At 38.8% G+C, this 20,428-nt stretch overlaps 1 protein-coding gene across 5 annotated transcripts in view; it reads right to left on the reverse strand.

Annotated features, from left to right (window-relative positions):
* AHCYL2 (adenosylhomocysteinase like 2) overlaps positions 1–20,428 on the reverse strand; it is a 199,819-nt gene that overhangs the window by 58,035 nt on the left and 121,356 nt on the right. For 2 of the 5 annotated variants that reach the window (XM_064373576.1, XM_064373567.1), the window contains exon 1: positions 5,171–5,607. The exons of the other annotated variants lie outside the window; for them this stretch is intronic. In XM_064373576.1, the coding sequence (XP_064229646.1) occupies positions 5,171–5,227 (57 nt within the window). In that variant the 5' untranslated portion in view covers positions 5,228–5,607. Of the gene's footprint in view, positions 1–5,170; positions 5,608–20,428 lie in introns of those variants that run through there. 5 annotated transcript variants of the gene reach the window in all.

Here is a 20,428-nt window from a genome sequence, read left to right on the forward strand (position 1 = left end):
ACATCATCCGGATAATCTTGGGGCCCTGATCAAGTCACAATTCAAAAACACCTAATTATATAAGAATTAGAACTCAGCTCTTTAAGTGGCAACTTTGCCCAATGCCACTACCAGAAATGGAAACAGAAATTAATTGAACTCAAACATGGATGTTCACCATCACCCACAGCAATTCTGATCTCTTACTCATCATTTCACAAAATGAGACAGATCACTTGCTTGCTTGATGAATCTCTAAACTTCTGCTTCTTCTAATAAGAATGTCTACCCTAGTACACATGTACTAAGCTGGTTCCCATTTCCCTCACTCAGGTAAAAAGGAACTCCTTGGTCCAATGACTTAAGTCAGATAACCTGAGCCAGAAGGACTGGCATAGCTATACCAAATATAACCAGAAGACATTTTAAGATAGTGACAGGAAAAGCCTTACCACTTAATAAGTTTTTATCGATTACAGTAATTCTCAAATTTTTGCTGCGTCAAAATCACCTGGAGAGCTTATTAAAGCACATTGCTGGATTTTAACCCCGAGGGTTTTTGACTTATTAGGTCTGGAGGGGACCCAGGCTTTTCTATTTTGTAATTAAAAATTTTTTTTTTCAGCTTCCAACTCTCTGGTTGAAGATTTTGTGTTTTGAGTAAGTCCCAGGTTTTGAGTAAGTCAGCCGGGTGGCGCTGATGCTACTGGTCTGAAGACCACACTTTGAGAACCACTGCTCTAACACTTTCTCCAAGCATAAGTAAAGCAGCCTTGATTCTCTTGACTCTCCTTAACCAATCATTCTATCCTATCCATGGCTATAACCATGGATGCACCTTCACAGGCAGAAAAGTAAAGGTTATTTGAAAGGTCAGATAACACAATGAGGTGATCCTTTCTTTTCTTTTCTTTTTGTGAGATGGAGTTTCACTCTTGTCACCCAGGCTGGAGTGTAATGGTGCAATCTTGGCTCACTGCAACCTCCGCCTCCGGGGTTCAAGTGATTCTCCTGCCTCAGCCTCCTGAGTAGCTGGGATTACAGGCGCACACCACCAAGCCTGGCTAATTTTTTTTGCATTTTTTAGTAGAGATGGGGTTTCACCATATTGGTTAGGCATGTCTCAAACTCCTGACATCAGGTGATCTGCCTATCCTGGCCTCCCAAAGTGCTGGGACTAGAGGCGTGAGCCACTGTGCCTGGCTGAGGTGATTCTTTCTTTACCCCCAACACAGCGTCTAAAGAAAACTGGGTCTAATTCTGATTTCCATAACTTAAGACTCTTAAGAAGAGATAGGTAATACATTAAGAAAAATAGGACTCATGGAGAGGATAGAAGATCTGTTTATCCTAAAGAGGATCAGGCCAAGAGAAACCAATTAATTCCTTTTCAAGTACATAAAGTAATACTATAAATGATATATCTGTATCTCTACTTCTTAAGGTCTGTTATCATTTCTAAAATGGGGATAATCATATCTACTTTGCCTATCTAAAATGTATGCTGAGATAAGATAATGTGAGAAGGTTTTGAAAACTACATATTGATATACAAGCCTAAAATATCAATATTTCTATTCTTTCAGATTAAGTGTTCTTAACCTAGATTCCATGGATGTCTAGAACCCCCTAAAACAGTATGCAAAATTTTGTGTTTGTATTTTCCTGGGGAGAGAGCTCATAGTTTTCATCAGTTTTCCAAATGGCTTTCTGTTTTAAGTGCCAATCCTGACCTAGAGTTATAGTCAAGCTACCTCTACCACCATTTATCAGATACTTTGAAGGATTTGTCTCTACTTCCAAGTAGATATGGTTCAGATATTCCTCAAAACACCTCTCTCTTCCAAGCCAAATGAGCAGCTTGAACTAACCCTTTACCTATGAAAAGGATTACTTCTAGCCAAAAGAATACTGGGCATCAAGCTGTCTGGGTACTCAAGAAAGTCAATCCACCAGATTTCCTATGGAAAAGTACCAAGCACTACAGAGAGCTGGAGTGGGAGGAGGAGGAGGAGGGGGAAATATTAAAATGTAGAAACACAGAAAAAGTTATTGCTGATCTCCATGCATGTTAGACAAGGTTACTTCCAGAAGGGACTAAAGAGCTCTCAGGGGAAATAGGACACATTAATAAAGACAATCTTTAAAAGGATGTGTTCCCCAACCTTTCAGCAATAAAACTGCCTGAACATGAAAACAGCTGAGGAGCAGAGGCTCCAGGAGAAGTTTTCCAGTGATTGATGGAACGTAACCTTGAATGTCTACCTTGTCAGTTCTTGAGACTGGGGTTCTTCAGGCTTCATCCTGGCTTATTTCCCTGCTGGGAATCAAAGATGTGAGTACTGTCAGCTTTATATGTTGTATGAGTCCTGTTCTCTGAAGGATATGCAAGTCCCTTTTTGTTAGTGATTTTTAACAGAAAGGGAGATGTTGTAATATACCTGCTCTGCTAAATTTTTCTCCTGAAAGAATATTTGAGAGACTTCTCATATTTCCTTTGGTGGCAGTGATAGTTTCGGTGAAAATTTCATTACACTAATATGTAAATGAAAACATGAGTCAGATACTTGTTAAAACTTTAACTTGAAATTTTGGCCCCATATGGGAGCTGGAGCAAGGATTTTTTCTTGGGGATTAAAAGGCACTTTAACTTTTCTGAAGTAAGATCTGGAAAGCTATAGGCAATACACTAGAGGGTGCTCAGAGGTTAGCTTTCTTGGCTAAGTGGCTATCAGCAGCAGCCTAATGAAGTACTTTCAGACCAAGTCAGAAGTCAATGACTTACATGGTATCTAAAAGAAAGCCTCAAAAGTCTTTGGCAAGGAAAAGCTAGCAATGAGACAATCGTGTTATTGAAGACTAGCCCCTCCCTATTCCTTCTTACTGCTGTTCAAAAAACCACTGAGGAAAGGTATTTTCCTGCTATTTAAGAGAGAATGGCCAAGAAATTTCTAAATGAGAGTAATATCTTATTAAAAACAGAGCAATGCAGAGCAAAGCTGTGCTTTTCTTTTTTTTTTTTTTTTTTTTTCAGACGGAGTCTTGCTTTATTGCCAGGCTAGAGCGCAGTGGTGCGATCTCAGCTCACTGTAACTTCCACCTCCTGGGTTCAAGTGATTCTCCTGCCTCAATCTCCTAAGTAGCTGGGACTACAGGCGTGTACCACCATGTCCAGCTGATTTTTGTATTTTTAGTAGAGACAGGGTTTCACCATGTTGGCCAGGATGGTCTCGATCTCTTGACCTCGTGATCCATCCACCTCGGCCTCCCAAAGTGCTGAGATTGCAGGCGTGAGCCACCACGCCCGGGCAGAGCTGTGCTTTTCTTAATTTTTTATTTTTTAGTTTTTTACCAACCAAGAAGCAGCACTGAAAAGCTGTGCTTTACTAAAGAGTGTTTTCTAAAAGCTGGGAAGCCCTAGATCATATCCCTTATGCCGTGGTCACACCAACTCCTTTAGGGCCGTTCTCCTGTTCACATAAGTAGAAAGAAGGTCAGTGGGTGAAAGTTCAGTAGGAGCTGCTACTGAACTTTGAGGGGATATGCTAAGCATGTAAGACGCTGAGGACTGTGACAGCAATAAGAATTACTATAAAACTTGGATTGATTCTGAGTTGGCACACTAATGTTCAGTAGAATTCTTCTGAAATATTCCTTTATAGGAATACCAAAGTTCGATACCTTAATGTGGCCCTTCCCCTAAGAAAACCAAATTTCTTTTTCCCCCTTTTTGTTATTAGCAAGGAGCAAGAGATTAAAAAAAACTCAACCCAATCAGAATTATTAAATAAATCCTTCCATTAATTCTAAAACAATACATTACTTGGAATAAGCTTGTAGATGGATAGTATTTCTTTCCAGCAAATGTTTTAAAATTGAACACAAGGCTGGGCATGCTGGCTTACATGTGTAATTCCAGCACTTTGGGAGGCCGAGGTGGGTGGATCACCTGATGTCCGGAGTTCGAGACCAGCCTGGCCAGCATGGTGAAACCCCGTCTCCACCAAAAATACAAAAATTACCCGGTGTGGTGGTGCACACCTGTAATCCCAGCTACTCGGGAGGCTGAGGCAAGAGAATCACTTGAACCCGGGAGGCGCAGGTTGCAGCGAGCTGAGATCACGCCACTGCACTCCAGCCTGGGCAACAGAGCCAGACTCCATCTCAAAATAAAAATTAGGAAAAAAAAACCCAAACTGAACACAATGTTCTGAAACAACATTAAGAAGAACAGCAATAACCTCCCCCAAAATAATAAACAATAGTTGTAACAATGAGTTGAAATGTAAGCTCTTCAGCTGGGCCTTTGTTAGGCCTACTATATATTCTGTCTCATTATCAATAGTTATTTCTTCAAGTCCGTAATTCTATAAAAGCTAAAAAGAACTTCAAATATGTTTTAAAGAGTCTAACTAGTTTTCCATAGTGGAAAAACAAACCCATAAATATAAACCTGTATAGGCTGTAAGAAATCAGGCTAAATCTAAAAGAAACCATTTAGAAACATAAGGATGGTTACTGTTTTTAAACTAAAAGTTGAAACTGGATCCAATATAACAGGTTTATATGCTAGTTCTTATCAACAGATAAGTCCTTATTATCACTATAGCAAAACTACTGACCAGACAAATATGGTATTCTGAAGAACTGTACCAAGAGAGCTACAGTTCCTGCCTTATAGAAACATATATATAAAGAATAGCTGGGGGAAAATAGGGAAATGTTGTGACTGAAGGGAAAAATACGGGCCGGGAGGGGAGAAATGTTTGAAATCTTTTCAGACTTGAGAGAGCACCATTTCTGTAAGTTCTGTTTTTGTTTTTTCTCCTCATTGTTCTTTTTCTTTACCCCGAGAGAAACAAATGAAGCATCAGGTTGAAAACAGAAGGGCAAAACAGTCACAGGAAACATAACCCATACATCACACCAGCAGCAGGAGGAAAGCCCCCACCCACCAGAGACACCCAGGCAACTGGCCAGGCAACTCTCACACCTTTCCCAGCTTCCCTGATAAATAAGAATCAGTGGCGACCTAGTACCTAGGAACTAATCAGAAATTAGAGAGGTAACTGTTTTTCCAACCACAGATCTTGGGAGGAGCTTCTTACAGGTGATCCTTGTCACCTGTCAAAAATGGTTGCCTCTCGTTATCAAGAAACAGAAGGAGAAACAAAGTGACCAAAGAACTCACCATCCACTCAGGCATGTGAAAAGCCGAGGTGCCCTCATTACCGTCCCCCTGCTCCATAGTGCAGGCTTGGGTAAGATATGTCCTGAAGCAAAAGGGAAAGCTGGTTTGGAAATGCCGGGGTTATCTGTGTCCCCCAAAGCAGACCCAAACCTAGTGAGATTCAGAAGTTCACGGTGGCTAGCAGAAGCTGCATCCCTTTTCACAGCAGCCTCCGATTCAAATCAAAAGCATTAGTCAACTGCCTGACAATCCCTTACTGGCCGGCTTCAAAGTCTTCTGTGTCTGATTTCAATATCCGAGCTGATGCAAAGTACGGCACCCAGGCACTGTGCTTCTCACAGGGCACTCAGTGTTTAATATACCCAAACACTCTACCCGCACCTCCCCAGTGGGGACTTTCTGCAGCAATAGTTGGACTTTCTTCTTTCCCTATGTGTGAGGCACTTGTGAATTTTCTCCCACCCTTCAGGACACGTCACTAGAGGTGCTGATACCAAGATCAATAAAGACTGCGGTCAGGAAGGCACTCCCATTTCTCAAGAGTTGTTTGATTTGGATCAGTAAACAGGCGTTTCCTTGAAATCAAGAGCTCCTACAGCTTTCAAGTTTAAACAGCTATGCAGAAGCTTCCCTATCTGCTCACACCAGGGGTCTGGCACCAAACTCTCGCATATCTCAAGAGTCAGAGTCTTATTGCATGAGAGGTTCGGATGGAGCCTAGGAAGATCTTTTTCAAAATCAGAACTTCTTAGAAGCTCTAAAAAAGTTCTGGGACGACAACACCCTCTGCTGGCTCCCTGTGTTACGTACATGAAGATCTCAGGGCTCTCAGCTACAGACAGGAAGGTGCTGATTGCAAAGCGGCTTCCCTGAGGCTAGTCAGGAGCCACAGAAGTGTAGGTTTAGAGGAGAGCCAGGGTTTCCAATCAAGACTAGTGCTGCCTCAAAGTCCCTAACCAATGCTGGATTTTACACACAGGACTGGTTTCAGGAAGACACGGGATGCCAGTGCAGTAGCCCTGTACACTGTCACCTTAAAGGTCCTCTGAAGTTGTTTCTGCTTTGTCTCCATGCCAACTCCCTTCTGCTGCACACTTCAGAAGTTTGGAAATAAGACATAAACTAGCCTATCTCACCTGCTTCGTTCATTTCAAGAGTATATTATCCAGTAAGAGTACCACAGGTTTCAGGCACAAAGCCTAACAAGATATGCCTGCTTTGGTTCCTTTAAGGACCAGGACTCTTTACAGTGTTAATTCCCATTGAAAAGGATAGTTCCTCTAGAGCTAATAGTGCCAGTATTATAATTATGATTATAGGTTCTGTGAAAGGAAAATATCTTGGGCCCCCAAAATCACTAAGCCAAAGCGAAAAGTCAAGCTGGAACTGCTTAGGGCAAACTTGCCTCAGATTCTGTTGAATATCACCCCTCTGCTCACCAAGATAAATGTGTATCTGATTGCCTCTTTTGGAGACGCGAAACTCAAAAGAATGCAATCATTTGTCTCTTATCTACCTATGACCTAGAAACTCCTCCCTGCTTCCAGTTGTCCCACCTTTCCAGACTGAACCAGTGTTCATCATACATACGTTGACTGATGTCTCATGTCCTTCTAAAATGTATAAAACCAAACTGTGCTCTGACCACCTTAGGCACATGTCATCAGGACCTCCTGAGGCTGTGTCATGACAGCATGTCCTCAACCTTGGCAAAATAAACTTTCTAAATTAACCGAGACTTGTCTCAGATTTGGGGGGTTCACAGTTCATTACCCTTTAAGCCTTCACTAGTTAAGAGAATGGTCCTTTGGATTTGGAATGGAGGGGAGAAAGGCAGTATCTATGCCAGAGAGGTCAGAATTCAAATAAATGGCCAGAGGTTTGACTAGAGAGAAAGGAAGATGAAAACAGAAAGGGACTGTTGAACCAGGTGCATTCAGAGGTATCAAGGGATCACAGGGAGGATGGAGAACAGGTGAAGTAAGAACAGCAGAGGCAGAAGTAAAGGAAGCTGTGGTCATAGAGGCGCTATGGAGTGAAGTGATTTGAGTGATGTCAGGACACAGGTTGATGAGATACAGGGAAGGTAAGGCCCACTGAAGTCAGGGTGTCAATTCTGATAAAGTCTTAGCTCCTAGCAACCTGTAGTTATTGTCCTCTGGTCTTCCTTTTAACTCAGAGGACTTCTTAAAATAAGAAGTCACATTTATTGCCTAAATTTCCAATGGTGTATTTCATCTGTGTTTTAAATGCAACATGTCTACAGTCAAAATTATTGCTCCATCTTTCCTTTCCCAGCCCCCCGCCCCACACAACACTTTCTTCTCCTCACTTTTCTATTTGTGTTTGTGATGCCACTGTCCTCAGGCAACCACACACGAAACCTCAGGCACCTTTAATTTCCCCCTTTTCCGCAGTCCCCAGAACAATCAGTTGTGTATTATTTCTGTGCCCTCCTCCACCAAACTTTTCATCTATCCCTTTCTGTTCATTTTCACTCTCTTAAAAACCCTCTACAAATCCTTTCCCAGAAAACTATCCAGTTCACACGCATACACACACTCTATTCTCCAGGTAGACCGTATTATCTGCTATTTCTTGAATGTAAAGATTACAGTATTGCAACCATGAACACTGGTTTTGGAATCAGGCAGTTAGGTTAGAATCCTACCTCTGCCACTTACTTGACCTCTCTATATAACTCCAATTTCCAATTTGTATGGTGGAAATAATAACAGCCACTTACCTAATGGGACTGACACGAGGATTTTAAAAGGGTACATACTCAAAGTAGTTAATTAATGGTAGCTCTAAATTATGTTATTGTTATGATGTGTTCTTTCCCACTTCAATGCCTTTGCTCATGTCATTTTCTCAAATCAAAATGCATTCATTTCTGCCTTCACTTCCATCATCTTCACTTTTTCAAATACTTAAAGGAATGATAGTTCTACCATGAAACCTGACCTTAAAAAAGGAATCTCTCCTTCATCTAGCATTGTTCTTTGGCTATATCACCATTCTCACCCTTCCTCAAATTATAGTTACTATGTACATGTGTTACCCCTCGTTAGTCGCCAGGCTCTTCAAGAGCTTAGCCTACTTTGATTTGCCTACAATGCTTGGAATATAGTAGGTGCTTAAGAAATTACCAAATTTAAAATTTCTGCATGCTGTACATATACTTTATTATACTTTGGAAGGAACTTGCATAATCAATGTATTCAGTATGTTTATGTCCATTTTATAGAATACGGAACATTGTTTTATATTTATAGGGGCTTAGTTATATTACTGACTACAGCTATGTGACTTATTTAATGAGAATTCTTTAGTAGGGTTTTAATCCTTAATTACAACATTATCTCTGCAGGAATATATAATCTACTTTTCATTGCTTGATCTGTACCCATTGTAATCCATTTTGATCTGCATTATAATGAATCTTTAAGGAACAAATCAAGGTCAAAAGTCTATTTTATGGCTAGACAGAAGCCCAACCCTTAGAATATTTCAGTGATAAGAATATTACTAGATTATATTGATAGTGTAGACTAATGTGGTAATAAAAAAAAAGTAAAGGTAAAAGAAGTCGGGCGAGGTGGCTCATGCCTGTAATCTCAGCTACTCGGGAGGCTGAGGCAGGAGAATCACTTGAACCTGGGAAACAGAGGTTGCAGTGAGTGGATATTGCACCACTGCACTCCAGCCTTGGTGACAGAGCGAGACTCCATCTCAAAAATGAAAAAATTTAAAAAGTTAAAAAAAAATTAAAAGAAGGTAAATGAAAAATTTTAAAAATAAATATTCTAACCTAACAGGGTCTCACTCTGTCACCCAGGCTTAAGTACAGTGATGTAATCATGGCTTGACCTCTCAGGTTCAAGTGATCCTGCCACCTCAGCCTCCTGACTAGCTGAGACTACAGGTGCACCACCACGCCTGGCAAATTTTTAATTTTTTTGTAGAGCTGGGGGTCTCACTATGTTGCCCTCTGGTCTTGAACTCCCAGGAGTTCACCTCAAATAATCCTTCTGCCTTGGCCTCCCAAAGTGCTGGGATTACAGACATGAGCCACCATGCCCAGCCTATATTCTCTATGGAATGATTAATTAAATAAATAGAAGATGACGACCTTCATGGTAGTGTTAAACCACAGAAGAAAATCACTGTTAGAAAAACCAACATTAAAAATAAAAGAATAGGCTGGGCATGGTAGCTCATGCCTGTGATCCCAGCACTTTGGGAGGCCAAGATGGATGGATCACTTGAGGCCAGGAGTTCGAGACCAGCCTAGCCAACATGGTAAAACCCTGTCTCTACTAAAAATACAAAAATTAGCTGGACGTGGTGGCGGGCACCTGTAATCCAAGCTACTCGGGAGGTTGAGGCAGGGAAAATGGCTTAAACCTGGGAGGCAGAGGTTGCAGTAAGCTGAGATTGTGCCACTATACTCCAGCCTGGGCAACACAGCAAGACTCCATCTCAAATAAACAAACAAACAAACACAAGTAAAATATATCACTTTGGCAAGCTAAACTAAGTGTTGTTTTTAGTTATGACTTGTTTTTGTTTCCTTAATGTAGATTTTTAACTAAAATAGACCATTTGAATACTGCAACCTCACTACATCTTTCTGCAGTGATTCTGAAATGAAAATAAAATAGTAGCTATTACATTTGAGAACTGAAGGCCTATTAAGTGACAAGGACTGTGTAAGGCATAAGGTATAAGTACCAGTTATAAATTTGTTTTCAATAGAATTTCATTTTATCATAATGTGCCTTAGAGGATATACCTATAGCCAGGGCAGGAGTGAGACCACTGCACATGACTGTATTACCCTTAACATGTATATGAGGAGTTAGTAACTTCCAAAAAAAGCTATGCAAACTGTATCGGCTCCTGCAGCTTTCTGTTGTACAAACATCTACCAAGTATATCAACAGCTGAGCAGAATCTTAACTCCAAAAACAGCTCAAAATCCTCTGTGCCAGTTGTGTTCCCAGTAGTGGTGATTCTATAGTATCATCATCAATGAGGGCATGAGGGCATAGGGCCTGCCAGATGATCTGAATTCAGTGAGTATGTGCTTAGGGCCAAAGGGGAAGGGACACAAAGTTAGTCTTTTCAGGGTTCAAAGCTAAAAAACAACCAGGCGGTGAAGATGTTACTGCAATGGCAGAACAGTTATAACAAAAGTTGATGAATCTGGAACCTAGAGATAAGGCACAGTGCGCAGAATACAAGAATGTGACCCTGTCTTCTTTTCCTGGCTTTGTTTCATTGGACTTTGGTTAATGCCTTCTCATAAAATGAGAGGGAGGTAAGGAAGAGTGAACTGTGGAAGGTCAGAACTGGTTCCTTCCAGTTCTGACACTGAGTATTTCTAAACCATTTGGTTTCTCTAAGACCATAAAAAAAAAAAAAAAAAAAAGCCAGTAACTATTCCTTAGTCACCTGAGTTTCAGCTTATTATGGAGGCTAATGTTCCTAACCACTTGAGTTCAAAGCTCAATGTGGTCAATTATGAGACTGGCTGGAATGCTTGACCTTAAATCTCCCTTACTCCTTCAAACTCCAAATGCCAATGCTACCACAGACACGGGCATTGCTAAGTCCTTCTCCCTATCTCACAACCTATACGATGTTAGGTATCTTAACTCTCAGTTCCTCAGTCATCTAAAATTCATATCTCACAGGTATTTTATGGACTCAACATGGAGGCATCATCATTACTGGTAAAGGCTTTTAAAGTTGGATAGACTTGGGTTTGAAAGCTAGCTTCCTCACTTACTAGCTGTGTATCCTCAGGCTATACAACCTTTTTGAACTTCTGTTTCTTTGTAAATCAGAATAATATTATCTTCTACACATTGTTTTTATAAAGACTAAATAACTGATACATATAAAACGTTAAACACCTGGAAGCTATTTTGTCCAAAACTAGATACACGGAGTAGTACTCAATTGCCTGGTTTGAATCTCACTTCTTACCAACAGCGTAACCTTAGGCAAATTACTTATCCTTTTTGTGCCTCAGTTTTCTCATCTGTAAAATAGAGATATTAAGAGTATCTATTCTATAGGAGTAACTGAGATGATCAAATAAATTAATATGTATAAAGCACTTAGTGCCTAGAACTTATCAATGGTATTTAAAATTTACTATTATTTGGCCTGAGCAACACAGCAAAACCCCATCTCTTAAAAAAAAAAATTAGCCAGACATAGTGGTATATGCCTGTAGTCCTAGCTACTGGGGAGGCTGAGGTGGGAGGATTGCTTGAGCCCAGGAGTTTGAAGTTACAATGAGCTATGATCTTGCCACTGCACTCTCTCTGGGAGATAGAACAAGACTGGGTGTCCAAAACTAAATAAACACACACACATATAAAATAACTATTATTGTTAACAATTATAACATGTACATCCTTCTCTCCAACATACCCAAATCCATTTTCTCTTCTTACACATGAATTCATTCATTTAATCAAATCACAAATGTTTATTGCGTGCCTACCATGTGCCAAGTACCACAGAAAAATGGCCTTTGTCTTCGTGGTGCTTACAGTACAAGGGGAGAGACAGGTTTAAATAAGCACATAAAAGTGTGAGAAATGACAATATGAGTACATAGGAGCATATGGCAAAGGCACCAATTATGTGTATTGGGGCCATGGCATCAGAGAAGCTTCATTCAACAGAAAAGTAAAGGATGAGTGGGAGTTACCTGGGAATTGAGAAGACTATTCCAAATAGAGGGAAGAACATGTACTCTGTAGTATTTGTTGCAATCTGTCCTATCTTCTTCAGACAAGCTGTATAAAGCCTGACCATCATCATATCCATCTAAATCAGTGCTTTTCAAACTTGAATATGCATATAAATCATGTGAAGATCTTGTTAAAATGCCCACTCTGATTTAGTAAGTCTGGAGTAGGTCCCAAAATTGTACATTTTGAACAGCTCTCAGATGATAATACAGCTGGGACAACACTTTGAGAAGTAAAAGTCTACCTAGATAATTCCAACCATGTAACCACCTACTTCTATTCATTAAATTCATTTACACATGTCATGTCACTTCCTTGTTTATAATGCCACAATTACTCTTCACTATCCTCAAAAGAAAATCCAAACTCCTTAGCGTGATGACATATAGGACCTTTTATGACTTGGCCTCTGTGTATCTCTGAAGCCTTGGCTCTCTACATTCCCTTACCTTCCCACTCTGAATGAAAGCACACATAGGCATATGCATGCACACACACACACACCTTTCAAAACCTATAGATTAGCTGTAACTTCCTTCAGTAGACATTTCCAGTTCCCGGTCTAGGTTAAGAATCAATTACAAGAATTATTGAGCAATACCCCAGACTGATCTCTATTACAGTACATGTCAACATTGATACTATAACTGATTATTTGTTTCCTTCCACACTGGAACTGCAAGCAATCTGAGGGCAGAAGTTATATGTCTTATTTTTGTATTCCAAGTTCCTAGCATATAGTAAACAACTCATGAATATGTGCTAGATGAATATATGATTTAAAGAATAGCTAGCTAGCTCAGGGCAAAGCCTAAAATGAATTAAATATAGAACAGGTACCTGAAGAGTAAAAGGAAGGAAAAGAGAATGGGGTATGAGTAAAAATTAACAAAACTAGAAATATCACTATAACAAAATTATGCTTAGTGTAACTAAATGTACCTCCTTGCCACTGACTAATCCAGTGTTTCTCAAACAAGTAATACAAAGCTTACATTATTCTAAAGCAGTCATCAAGCTACCTTCTCTACTCCCTGTTAAGTCTGTAGAATCTAGGAGTGGAGTATGGACTTAAATCCTCCATTTCCCTGACACAGCTAATTAGAGCTCCACTTAGGTCAGTGTTCAGTTTGCTGCACAGTTAGCACCTCTAGCTAAAGCTGTCCTCAAAGAAAGTCAAGCTTAAACTTGAAAACTTGTTCTTACACTTCAACAAGAATAAGAGTGGACAGGAATTTGCATTCAGGGCCCTCAGTTTTGTCACTGAGCTGGGAGTGGGGGTTAAATAATGAAGCATAATGCCATTTAATAAATGTAGAATGTGTACTTCTTGCCATATTCTCTATTTTTCTTCTATATATTCTTTTTTTAAATAAACTTTTTATGGAAGCATAACTTATCTACAAAAGTACACAAACAAAAAAGTTACAGCTTGATAAAATTTCAAAAGTTAACACACCTATGCAACCACTACACAGATAAGAAATTAGAACATTCCCAGTACCCTAGGGCCTTCTCATGGGTCCACTATCAGTCGTTACCCTCACTCCTCCCCAAAGGTAATCTCTGTCCTGACTCTTATCACCATTGATGAGTTTTGCCTATTTTTGAATCTGATATAAACATCATAAAATATTTATTCTTAAGTGTCTTTGTTTTCTGCTTAATATATTTTTAAGAGTTACCCAAGTTTGTGGCACTTACTAGCAGTTTTATTTATTTATATTGTGGGAAAGTATCCCATTGCACAAACAGCCACAATTTATTGAATCCATTTTTTCTGTTGATGGGCTTTTTGGTTGTTTTCAGCTTGGGGACTATAAAAAAATAATGTTGCTATGATCATTCTTGTAATGTCTTTTGGTACCCACATGAAAATATTTCTACTGGATATATATCTAGGAGTGGAACTGCTAGGTGATGGGGTATGCTTATGTTCAGCTAGATAGATAATGTCAAACAGTTTTCCAAAATACTTGTTCTAGTTTATAATCCTACCAGCAAAATATCAGTATTTCGGTTGCTTCACACCCTTGGTCTCTGTCATTTTATCCTTTCTAGAGAATGGTGTCACATTGTGGTTTTCATATATCTTACCACCACCACTACCATTACCAATACAACCACTTTTTAAAAACACTGTGGAGAAAATACATAAGATTTACCATTTTAACCATTTTTAAGTTCAGTGGCATTAAGTACATTCACACTGTTGTACAACCATCACCACAATCCATCTCCAAAACTTTTTCATGATATCAAACTGCAATTCTCCAACCATTAAACAATTCCTCATTCTGCCTTCCCTCCAGCCCCTGCTAACCACTACTCTACTTTCTGTCTCTATGAATTTGACTACACTGGGTAACTCACATAGGTGGAATCATACAATCTATTTGTCCTTTTATGACTGACATTTCACTTAGCATAATGTTCTCAAGGATCCTCCATGTTGTAGCATATGTCAGAATTTCATTCCTTTTTAAAGTTGAATAACATTCCATTGTATGTCTATGCCACATTTTGTTTATGCATTCATCTGTTGATGGACATTTGGACTGTTTCCAGCTTTTGGCTATTGTGAACAGTGCTGGTATCAACAGTGATGTGCAAATATCTACATGAGGCCCTGCTTTCAATTCTGTTGGGTATATATACACAAGTGGAATTGCTGGATCATATAATAAGTCTGTCTAATTTTACATGAATTATCACCAGCACCATTTCACATTCTCACTAGCAATACACAAGAGTTCCAACTTGGAGATGCGAACCCTGTGCACTGCCAGGCACCTTTTAATATGCTTATTGGCTATTTGGACATCATTGAAGAGTCTTTCAAGTCTTTTGTCTATTTTTCTATTGGGTCGTCAGTCTTTCCTTTACTGATTTGTATGAGTTATTTATATATTCTGATTTTGAGTTCTTTGTGGTTATAAATCTTGCAAACAACTTCTCTCCCTCTGTGTATTGCTTTTCCACTCTTACTGTCTTTTTATTAATAGAAACAATTTTCTTTTGAAATCATTTTAGACTTAGAAACAACTTGTGAAAACAGTACAGAGAGTTTCCATATGTACTTCACCTAGAGTCCTCTAAGGTTAACGTCTTATAAAATCACACCAATTATCAAAACTAAGGAATTAATATTGGTGCAATACTATTACCTCATAATACTATTAATTATTAACTAAACTGCAGGTTTTAGTTGGATTTCGCCAGTTTTTCCACTAATGTCCCTTTTCAGTTCCAGTATCCCATCCAGGATCCCACATTACATTTGGTTGTCCTCCTTGTTCTTCTCCAATCTGTGATAGCTTCTCAGTCTTTCCTTATCTTTCTGACTGTGAAAATGTAACTGACTGAATCCTGAAATAACACTATACATTGATTTGATTAAAAACTAGCAAACCTGTATGTTATCTATTCATCTCTTTTGATTAATTTTTAGTAGAATGTAGATATTAGCCTTTATATACTAATAAAGACAATACTTTAAGAAATCAGCTAACTAGGCCGGGCGCAGTGGCTCAAGCCTATAATCCTAGCACTTAGGGAGGCTGAGGCGGGTGGATCACGAGGTCAAGAGATCGAGACCATCCTGGTCAACATGGTGAAACCCCGTCTCTACTAAAAATACAAAAATTAGCTGGGTATGGTGGCGCACGCCTGTAGTCCCAACTACTCGGGAGGCTGAGGCAGGAGAATTGCTTGAACCCAGGAAGCGGAGGTTGCAGTGAGCCGAGATCGCGCCATTGCACTCTAGCCTGGCTAACAAGAGCGAAACTCCGTCTCAAAAAAAAAAAAAAAAAAAAAAACACCAGCTAATTCAATTTCTTATTTTAAGGATAAAGAAGCCAAAACCTAGAGAAGCTAAATACTTTACCAGAAGTCTTACGATGCTCCTTTTTCCCATGGATTTTCTGTAGAAGGTGATATTTTTCTCCTCTGTGACTTTTGGCAAACTCTTGAAGCATCTTAAAGGCCTTAAGTATTCAGAGACCCTCCCTTCTTAATACGAACTAAGGATCTCTATTTCTGTTAGGAGATCAATAGGGCCTATACAGTTCCTAAATTGCTGGTCAGTTTTCTAATTTTTCTGGAATTAGGATATATCACTTTTTTTTTTTTTTTTCTATTTTTTTGAGACGGAGTTTCGCTCTTGTTACCCAGGCTGGAGTGCAATGGCGCGATCTCAGCTCACCGCAACCTCCGCCTCCTGGGTTCAAGCAATTCTCCTGCCTCAGCCTGCCAAGTAGCTGGGACTACAGGCGTGCACCACCATGCCCAGCTAATTTTTTTGTATTTTTAGTAGAGACGGGGTTTCACCATGTTGATCAGTATGGTCTCGATTTCTTGACCTCGTGATCCACCCACCTCATCCTCCCAAAGTGCTGGGATTATAGGCGTGAGCCACCGCGCCCGGCCAGGATATATCACTTTTATACTGAGAAGAAAAAAAAAAAGAAATGTGTGGTAGACAAAATAATGTCCCCCATCAAAGATGCCTATGTCCTAATACTTCTTTCCTTTGTAATGGAAGGAAAAAAGCAATAGACACAGGCAGCTTTATAGATTTGGTTATAATAAGATGAAGGAATTAACATCAAGAGGTTCCTCTGCACACACAGTGAACTATGAGATGACATCAATTATAGGGGGTAGGGTGGAAAAGCCTGTAGAGTTGAGGAACATGAAGAGACGGTGGTTTATAGTAATGTAAAAACAGACAACTAGCAGGCACTGAAAGTTTCTAAGTAGGGCAGTAATATCTCTGCAGATTGTGATAAAAATATGCTTAAGCAAGATGGTTTATTACTGTGTAACTCTTACATTCAAGGGAAAATGTGGCTGAAAGAAATGAGAGCAATTTTAAGGTCAACCTTGAAAATGGTTAAAGTTTAGATTTCCAGATTATAACCATACAAATGAAAAAGAAGGAACAAATTTGAGAAATCCCATAAAGGAAGAATTAGCAGAATCTAGACAAAGGTTATATCATTACCTTTTTTACATTTGTGATAATAACCACTATGATTATTTCTCTCTACCTGGTACTTTTCTGCCAAAAAGTTCTGAGTGCTTTCCAAAATGCTTTACCTTTTAACCCTTCCCCATTAAAGTCAAATAGGGAATATTTCAATGAGTTCTGAAGCAAATCAGTCAAACATAACCATAATTAGCAAGCAGTTCTTTTTACATCCAAGGGTAAAATACGTCTATTTAAGAAGCAAAAACTGTCCTAGAATACAAACCTTAAGGAAAACCTACAGAGTGAAATTTCTCTTATCCTCCAAATAACAAATAACTCATTCTCTAGCAGCCAATTTCTGGAAGTTGTGTTGATGAATGAGCTAATGTCTGTCAGATACTTTAAGGTCCTACAAAATAAATATATAAAATACACTGATTCTTATTATTTGAGGTAGTTGCATTCTATAAAGTTGCCATGAACACTAAATTTGCCAACACTGAACCATTGCTCCTAGGAAAGATACAGGGTTAGGTGTATGTGATTTTCAGCATTTGTGTCAATAGATAATCTTGTTTCATGTGTACTTCTGTTTAAAGACATCTTATTTAATGTATTTTTAATGCATTATCATTGATTCAAAGTCAGCAGCACTATAACTCATGTCTGAACTAAACTGATCTAATACACATTTTCTCAGTAAGACACATCACAGCCTTTTTGGGCTTACGAACACTAGACAACACTTTAGCATGATACCTGGGGACCATTTTACATAGTGCCATCACTAAAAAAAAAAGAACGAAAATTTAAAAAATATATAGCACTAAACAGATTATGAACAGGATACTTGTTTACAGTATGAGGGATGAAACAGGAAGGCAGAGCATTGTCATGTTTGGACTCAGCTCTATAGGTCTTCTTTAAGGTTTGTATTCTAGGATAATTTTTGCTTCTTGATTCATGTCAGGTGACCAGCTTGGCCAGCACGGTGAAACCCCATCTCTACTAAAAATATACAAAAATTAGCCAGGTGTGATGGGGGGGTGCCTGTAATCCCAGCTACTAGGGAGGCTGAGGCAAGAGAATCGCTTTAACTTGGGAGGCAGAGGTTGCAGTGAGCCAAAAACATGCCATTGCACTCCAGCCTGGGTGACAAGAGTGAAACCATCTTAAAAAAAAAAAAAAAGAATGTCAAGAATGAGGTTGAATGAGGAGATTTAGGTTGTAAAGAATGAGGAGGTAAAGGCCTAAACATGAAAGGAATTATAAGCTAAGAAATTTGAATTTTATTCTATGTATAATGGGTAATATTAAAGGATTTTAAGCAACGGAGTAACATGATTTACATCTGCTGCTGCGTGGAAAATTGATTATAGACAGGCAAGAAGGGATGACCAATCAGAAAGCTGATACAGTAGATTAAGTGCAAGATGATGATAACTTGCAATAGGTTGATAGCAAAGGGGAAGAAAAGCAAGCAGATCTGAGGTACCTTAAAGGCAGAACTCATAAGACTTGCTAATGGATTGGAAGTAGGAGGTGAGGAAAAAGAAATAATGACTTCAATTCTAGTTTGAACAACTGGGTTAGAGGTGATTTACTAAGATGAGAAAAATTGGGGCAGGATGAAAGAGATAAGTTTTATGGGAGAAATAAAAAATTCCATTGTGGACATGTTAAATTTAGAATATGAAACATTTATGTGGACACAGTATATATATAGACAGGTAGATGTGAGAATCTGGAGCTCAAATAAGAGGTCTACACTGGGGACAGCTTGACTGGAAGCTGTCAAGCTCATGGTGGCAGGTTTGGGTTTTCCAAAATTCTAATTTTCACTTGAAAGCTTAAATTTTATCATTGACAACAAATATTGTCAGTTTCCTTGAGACAGGCTCACTTCGTTCATTTTCAAGAAAATATCTGCCAGATGCCCAAGTCTGAATAACCATGGACTGTCTGTCAAATAAAAGTGACATACGATTTAAAAAAAGGAGGCCAGTGCAATTTGCAACTCATACAATCATGAATGCTTTCCCTCAAGACAACCATCATATTTCAGCATGCAGCCAAAGTACTTTATATGTATTTCCTATTTCATCAAAAAAAATTATACTCTAGGAGCAATATTTAATAAAACTAATCATTTTAATGGCTTCATCAAAAACATTCTAATTGAAAATGGAAAAAAGATGTTAACTGTAAGTACACACCAATGATGAATATAATGATAACTAATAGTTATTAATTACTTACCTATCATTGCTTATGTACCATTAGTGCAAAATGTCAACACAATAGAAAAAGCAAACATCTTAGTATTATTATGAAAATGGCTCTGACCTTACAGACCCTGTAAAAAAGGGTATCAGGACTCCCTGGAGTCCATGGAGCACATTTTGAGAATCACTGCTTTAAGAGGTGCTGGGAGACCATTGAGAGATCTGGTGATTAACAAAAGCTTTGTGGAGAAAGAAGACATGAATGCTTTTTACCTGCAAAGGGGTGCCTCAGAGGGTCTTCTCTTCAGGAAGGTCTTCTAATAAATTTTGCAAGACCCAATCTTTCATAGCCTCTATGATTGCCAATGGGGATTTCCTTTTCACCTTTCCCTTTTATTCAGGGGTTTTTGAGGTCAAAAGCATTTTCATAATAATACTAAAATGTCATTTGTCTTTTTCACTTTTCATTCTCTCATGAGAGTAGAGTGGAGTTTCCAGAGCCTATATGTGTGACAATGTCATCACTGTGCTGGCTAAATGCAATGTGTGTTTGTATATTTTTGTGCTTTCTAAAGGTTTTCAAGGAGATTGGTTACAGTTTGAATAAAAGTGTTTTCGGCTTATGATTTTGACTATGTTCCTGCTGTTATATCTGCTATAAGCTCTGTAACTTTACTATCATCCAATAAATTGTTATTTTTTAAATCCAACAGTGTTCCTTATGCCTATGTGGAAACATAAAAAGTAAGTATATATCTTTGACCTGTTTTAAAATAAAATTCCAAACTTTTTTTAACTTTCATAAATGCAAAATTTTTATTTAAAACTGTTATTTTAGGATTTAATAATATTCTAGAATAAAATAAAATTGATGCTATTTCTAACACTTAAGGATTTACTGTTTGCTTTAAAAAAAAAATTAGGCCAGACACAGTGGCTCATGCCTATAGTCCCAGCATTTTGGAAGGACAAGGTAGGCAGATCGCCTGAGGTCAGGAGTTCAAGACCATCCTGGCCAACATGGTGAAGCCTGGTCTCTACTAAAAATACAAAATTAGCCAGGCATAGTGGTGCATGCGTGTAATCCCAGCTACTCAGGAGGCTTGGGTTCAAGCAACTCAGGAGTAGGAGAATTGCCTGAACCCAAGAGGTGGAGGTTACAGTGAGCCAAGATCGTGCCACTGCACTCCAGCCTGGGCAATAAGAGTGAAACTCCATCTCAAAAAAAAAAAAAAGAAATTAAAAGACTCAGTTTTCTAACTCATGAAAGAGAAAAGTATCTTCC

This window comes from Aotus nancymaae, unplaced genomic scaffold, assembly GCF_030222135.1.
Source record: "Aotus nancymaae isolate 86718 unplaced genomic scaffold, 86718_ANA_hifiasm-v0.15.2.pri h1tg000002l, whole genome shotgun sequence".
Taxonomy (NCBI): Eukaryota; Metazoa; Chordata; class Mammalia; order Primates; family Aotidae; genus Aotus; species Aotus nancymaae.